This window comes from Gavialis gangeticus, unplaced genomic scaffold, assembly GCF_001723915.1.
Source record: "Gavialis gangeticus isolate Ggan-Ray unplaced genomic scaffold, GavGan_comp1, whole genome shotgun sequence".
Taxonomy (NCBI): domain Eukaryota; kingdom Metazoa; phylum Chordata; order Crocodylia; family Gavialidae; genus Gavialis; species Gavialis gangeticus.
The window spans coordinates 109,580,181-109,586,431 of record NW_017729031.1 but is presented as its reverse complement, the minus strand read 5'-3'; the positions used below and the strand labels follow the sequence as shown (position 1 = coordinate 109,586,431).

The 6,251-nt window shown below is 48.5% G+C and overlaps 1 protein-coding gene across 1 annotated transcript in view; it reads left to right on the top strand.

Moving 5' to 3' along the window:
* Positions 1–6,251, top strand: part of LOC109302076 (vasoactive intestinal polypeptide receptor 1-like) — a 75,293-nt gene that overhangs the window by 63,059 nt on the left and 5,983 nt on the right. Inside the window, exons 8-10 of the mRNA XM_019523577.1 lie at positions 1,857–1,917; positions 3,428–3,494; positions 3,720–3,811. Coding sequence (XP_019379122.1) covers positions 1,857–1,917; positions 3,428–3,494; positions 3,720–3,811 — 220 coding nt within the window. The remainder of the gene's footprint in view (positions 1–1,856; positions 1,918–3,427; positions 3,495–3,719; positions 3,812–6,251) is intronic.

The following is a 6,251-nucleotide window of genomic DNA, read 5'->3' as shown; positions in this document are numbered from 1 at the left end:
CAGGGGCTGCATGGGGGGGGGAGGGAGGGGAGCTCTGCCACATGTTCCCAGAGGTCCACTTCCAGGTCTGCTGAGCACGCTGGGGAGCTCCCCGTGCTTCTGTGGGACACTCCATGCAGCGCAGCACTCATGAGCCCCTGCTACCTAGAGTTTTTTAGAAAAAACATTTAAAGCTGTGTCTATGTCTGAATCTCCGAATCTCTCCAAATCGATTCAGAGGGTTCTGATTCAATTCAGAGAGATTAAAGGGTCCTCTGATTCTATTTGGATTTGGAGTTTTGGCCACCAAATCGGGCCGAATCTCCATCAAATCGAATCAGGGACCGAAGCTTCGCACAGCCCTACAGTAAAGCATCTCATGTAGACACACCCTCTGTGTCTTACCCTATCTGTATGGGGTGCTGTGAGGGTTAACACTGATTCTACTGTACCAGGGACAAGATAAGTGCCTGTGCCAGAATGGATGTTCTCTCACTGAAATCAGGTAAGGTTAAAATACAGTCCTGGACCCATGGAGCAAAAACCATGTTGGGACAGCACCTAGGATACACGGAACTGATGTTGACTGAGACCGTGGTTCAATAGTTTTTCTCTGTAGGGGCTGTCCTTTTTGGAAAGAGACAGTCTGCCTTTAGGTTCATTACTGTTTCTGTGGGGCAGGCAAGTCCAGCCCTGCTGCTTAAAACTAGTGGGAAAATGAAGAAAAAAAAAGAAGCTATTATCATAAATATGTTTGAAATGTCAAGGTGTTTTTTCCAGTCTGTGGGAGAGGGATAAAATGGATACAATTGCTGTTTTTCATTTTTGCATTAACCTTTTTATCCAAATTATTACTGAAAGGATTATTGAAATAGATTATTTTCTCACTAATGGGTTTTTGGCAAATGAAAAGTTTCCCTGATGACTTCAAAAAATGTTGTCAAAGAAGCCACAAGAAACATTGCAAAAAATGGAACACATCATTAATGTTGACAGCCTGTCCCCAGAGAATTGGTAGAAAGTCAGTGTTTCATGAAAAAGCATTTTGTTGTAAAAATTTCAGCTAGGTTTGCTCCTGATCCAGGCTGAGGAGGGGCAGAGGAGCCTTCAGAGGGAATGCTGTGCATCAAGTATCTATGTTTAGGACAGCCTGGGCATAGGGCATTTTGTACACCAAGTGCTTGTGCATTGCACATCCTCACAGTGGGGATGGGACAGATAAACATGCTTCACACTTGTCTAGTATCATCCATGAGAAGATCATAACATGCTTCACAAATGGTAGTCAGAATAGATAAAAGGGCGAATATAGGAATGAATGGATAGATGGATGGATGGGGTTCTATGGGGACAGACAGAGAAGTAGGTAGGTAGATACCATGTTCTTCACCCTGGGCGTATCCCCATTTTATAAGATTGGGAGGTAGAGAAGGACCCACCCTGAGAGATACAAGCTTTGACCACTGATGGAGACATTCCCCTAACACAGGGAAGGGCAAAATGCAGCCCATGGGCCGGATGCGGCCCGCCAGGCCATTCTATCTGGCCCATGGGGCCCCTAAAAAATTTAGAAAAGTAATATATATCTGCCCCTGGCTGCCTGTCATGCCGCCCTCGATGGCTTGCTGAAACTCAGTAAGCGGCCCTCCGCCTGAAATAATTGCCCGCCCCTGCCCTACCATTAGCTTCCTGAGGCTGTGATGCCAATGCCAACAACTAGTAGCCATGAGACTGGAGTGCCCAAATCTGTGGGGATGGAGGTGGGTCTCCTCCCTAGGGCAATGAGTGGCTAGGGCAGGGGGCCTAATAGCTCTCTGCTCACTCATTAGAAACTGCCAATTTCCTGTGGGAGAGTAACAGGGCTCTTTCCCTTAAAGGTGTCCCTTTGCTCACGGTGAGTGTGTGGATCGCTACCCGGCTGCAGTATGACAACAATGGGTAAGTGTCTCCCTTTTATGGCTAGTCTGAACCAGGGAAGTTCCAAGTGAACACAGGGCCTTGGGGATTCAGGTAGTCCAGGATGAGCACCACAAAACTCCTGAGGACGGAGACCTATGTCAACACCCCTCCACCCCCACTGCTTGGGGGACACAACCAAAGGCTGTAACTTGGCAAAGAAAAGCCTCTTGTCATGAGGGCACACAGGCACTTGCTGAAATGCACTGGGCCAGATTCCCATTCACACAAGGGTCACAAGAAGGGGTGAAACGTGCAAGTGAATGTAAGTGCCTGAGCAGTGTAAACAGGTTGCTGGGATCTGGAGAATCCAGCTGTGCATCTCTCCTGACTGCAAAACAGGTATGACACTGGTTTGCATTGCTAGGAAGCTGGGTGGAGGAGGTATGATTTACTATTTTCTCAATAATTTGAGAATAGGGGATGCTTGAGAAGGGCTAAGGAGTGCTGATAATGGCCAGGGCTCCCTGACAGGTCAGCAGTGGCCTTTCCCTGTGGACTGAGCTGCCTTTCTCTATGACAGCCTCTGGTTCTACAAGGGAAGACTAGCAGTGTAACTTCCAGGGTGGTAGATATGTGCCCATCATGCCCATTGCCCAATCCGCCTGCCAATCTAGGCCACATTCAGTCACCAGTCCACAGAAATTCTGCCCAGATACATGTTCTTCCCCTGATTGTTCAGGCCTTTCCTTCCCCCTGCTCTACAATTTAGAGAGCACCCATCACACATTTCATTTCCTTGTACCTTCAATCTCCCTTCTGCCTGGGACTGGATTACCAGGGACCTTTTCAAATGTCACCAACCCCAACCTTGAAACATGGAGTCTAAGGCTGTTTAAAAAAAATCTATAAGATTGTCCCCAAATCATGACATTTTGTTTAAAGGAAATATAATACCTGGCAGTTTTTGGTCTCTACTGTGACTTTTAAGCCCTCTGCACTCCTAGACCCATTTTGCATATGGATGCCAGCTCTCATAAAATGGTCAAGAGAGAGACAACTTTGGTTCGCTTCTGCTAGAGAGTTCAATCTCTCATTATTGAAGGTAACTAAGATTGGGATCCCATTGGATTAGGCACTGTGTGCACATGCATATGCACACTCATATGTTTGCACACACACACAAACACAGACGTGTTCCCCGAGAGCTTATAGTCTTGTGCAAAGCACGGTGAGGTGTTTGCAGCCTGTGAGCTGGGATGGAAAATCCACCAAGCTCAGCTCATACAGGTGCCATGAAACAGCCATCAGATGGGAACCACTGTTAATTCCTCCTGTGCTTGGCTGGATTCAGACAGGACCCTGACAGGAAAGGCTCAGTAGCAATGCTGGAGGGACCCAGTCCCATATGAGAACTAACATTGCCATTCTGCTTTGTGACTGGGTGAAGGTAGAGTGGTTCATGACAGCTCCCCATGTGAGCGGGGACCCACATGTGGATGAATCCATACAAGTTGGCAACACTGCTGTGGTGACTCCTGCTCTCTCCTAGGTGCTGGGATGATTATGCCAGTCTGTACTGGTGGGTGATCAAGGGACCCATTCTCTTTGCCATATTTGTGAGTATGCTGTACTGTATTTTATTTTGTAGCAGCATGGGTGGCACAGCAAGTAGAGTGAGGACAGCAGGACAGAGACCCACTCTGAGTCCTTCAGTTCTTCAGAGGGGGCTGGGTTTGAAGGGCTCTGACCCTGGCAGGGGACATAGGGGAGGCTACTGTGTGGGATGGTGCATGACATTGACTTGTCAGAAGTTGAGACATTTTTTAATTTCCCTTCTGAAGGTGAACTTCCTCATATTCCTGAATGTGATCAGAATGCTAGTGCAGAAGATTCGGTCCCCCGACATTGGCAAGAACTACAAGCAACAGTATATGTGAGTAAAGGGTCAATTCCTCCTGCCCTAGTGCTGTGGTCTCCTTTTGTGCAGGCTGGTTAAACACATCTTGACTCAGTCAGGTTCATGTCTTAGGGGCCTAAGGAAGTGTCATTACTTCCCATGCTGAAGACAAGAGCTGGTTGTGCTTTTCTGCTGTAAATTCATTGAAACCAGAACTCTTCACAGAAACCTTCATAGGTTTTGGTGGTGCTGTGCCTGGGAAGGTTTCTGGAGTCTAGCATGGAATTTCTCTACAAAACCAGATGTATTGAGAGGCTTCAGACTAGCCAATGGGTTGGTACTTGGGGCACTCATCAGGGATGTGGAAGACACATGTTCCAGGCTCTGCTCTGAATCAAGAAGAGCAAAGGGCTTGAACCTTGGTTTTTCAAGCACATGTGAATAATATTCTGAGCACAGAGCTATAGAATCCGTCTCTGTCACCAATGACAAGCTAATTATTCATGGGAAGTGGAACATCTCCACCAGGAGAGCAGGAGAGGGAGTTTGGGTCCACCACCCACTAGCTAGAGATCTTGTTTGGGACGTAGGAGACCAGGTTCAAGTCCATGCCCAGAATCAGGCAGAGCACTGACATGAAAATTAGTCTGTTTCCCAGGTGAGTGCTGTAACCACAAGACTATCAGCCAGCTTGGCATGTGTTCTCTTTCACAGAATATTTCAAATCTGGTTTTTGTTGCAATGTGGGATGAAAAGAAAGGTTGAAACCTCAAAATGCTTGTAGCAGGAGGCTTGGTGCTCTTGCTGCTTTAAGGGATGCATCCTGCAGATATGGCAGGGGGGCAATTAGGAGCCACGTGACCAAAAGTGGCTGAGTCAGCAGAATCTGAGCCCAGGGCTTGAGCTGAGCAGGCAATCTAGCCCTGAGAGCTGTGGAGGGAATTGTTTCTGAGCAGCAAGGCTGCAATAAGGCTCCTGATTAATATCTGAGCTGGGGTAAGCAAGACTGGCGGTTTAGGGACTGAGAGTGTAGGCTCAATGGAGGGCTCAACTCGCATGGGAGTGGGGCCAGGGCCCGAGGGATAGGGGCCAAGGCCAAGGAGCAGGGCCACAGCCAGGGTTGGGGACCTATAGCCTCCTCAGGTCTTAACTGGCTTAGGAAGCAGGGCCAGAGCCCAGGCAGAGAGGTCAAATGCCAAGGAGGGACCCACAGCCCAGAGGAGGGTACAGACAGGGCCAGGGACCCAGTGCCTCTGAGAGGTGGAAACAGGGTCAGGGACCCAGGGCTGGAAGTAACCAAAATGGGCAAAGTGCCCAGGCATGGGTGGAAGGAGGCAGAGGCCTGAGCCCAGGAAGGATAGAGGAGAATGCAGGCCTGAACTAGGGAGGCTTGGATGTAGTGAGAAGGGGAGATGAGGAAGCCATGTAATTATCCCTTAAAGTGATGAATAAGGGTACCTTTACTCATGGGCATGAGATCTAGCTTGGGGAGTCCTTGAGCAGCCTCCCTTTTCAAAAAGGGAGTGGCAGGTGAGTTGGCAGAGAGATGACCCCAAAGAGAGCAGAGGTGACAAGGGCTAAGGGGGCTCCAGAGGCTTTGTGGCCACCCCTGGGGAGGACCCTGTTACAATGTCCCACAGATTGGACTGGCATGGCCAGGTCTCCACAATCAAGCCTGATCCCATAGGCTAGTATGTCCCTAGGACAGTGGCTTTTTGTCATGCTTGTGTACGATCCAGGCATCCCAAAGTTTGCAGAAGAGTTGAGCTTGTGCAGTCTCTTCTCCCATGAAATGCAGACTGTATCACCAGTGCCTCAGCTTGGGTAAATCATTATCGATTGCAGTGGAGCTGTACTAAACTATACCTCAGGCCCAGTCATTTCGACCAAAACATAAAGTACTCTGTAGTCATGACTCAAGAAAGGTGCTATCCTAACACTAGGGTTTTATGCCAGGGCTAGGGCTGATTAACTCAGAGAATCAAGAGCTGTAGCTCATCATCCTCTCCCACCAGTAAATCGCCAGTGCTAAGGGGATCATGGGCACAGCAGAGACTTTAGAGTAAGGTCTAAATGCACTTCCCAAAGTGCCATCTTAAGGATGGTTAAAGTCACTGCACATCAGGAGCTCCAAGATGAATGTTCTCACAATGGTCCTTGCCCAGGTCCAGGGCTCAGCTTGTATATTTTATGTGATACTGTACTTCCAACAGGAGTAGATGTATGTGTGTGTGACACAGGCTTAACGCTATTGCTGGGATTTTAACTCTTCATAGTTTCATAGTTTCTAGGGTCAGAAGGGACCTGAGAAGATCATCTAGTCCGACCCCCTGCCATGGCAGAAAAGAGTACTGGGGTTAAACGACCCCAGCAAGGTGTTCATCTAACCTCTTCTTAAAAACCCCCAGGGTAGGAGCCTGCACCACCTCCCTTGGAAGTTGGTTCCAGACCCTAGCCGCCCTGACCGTGAAATAGC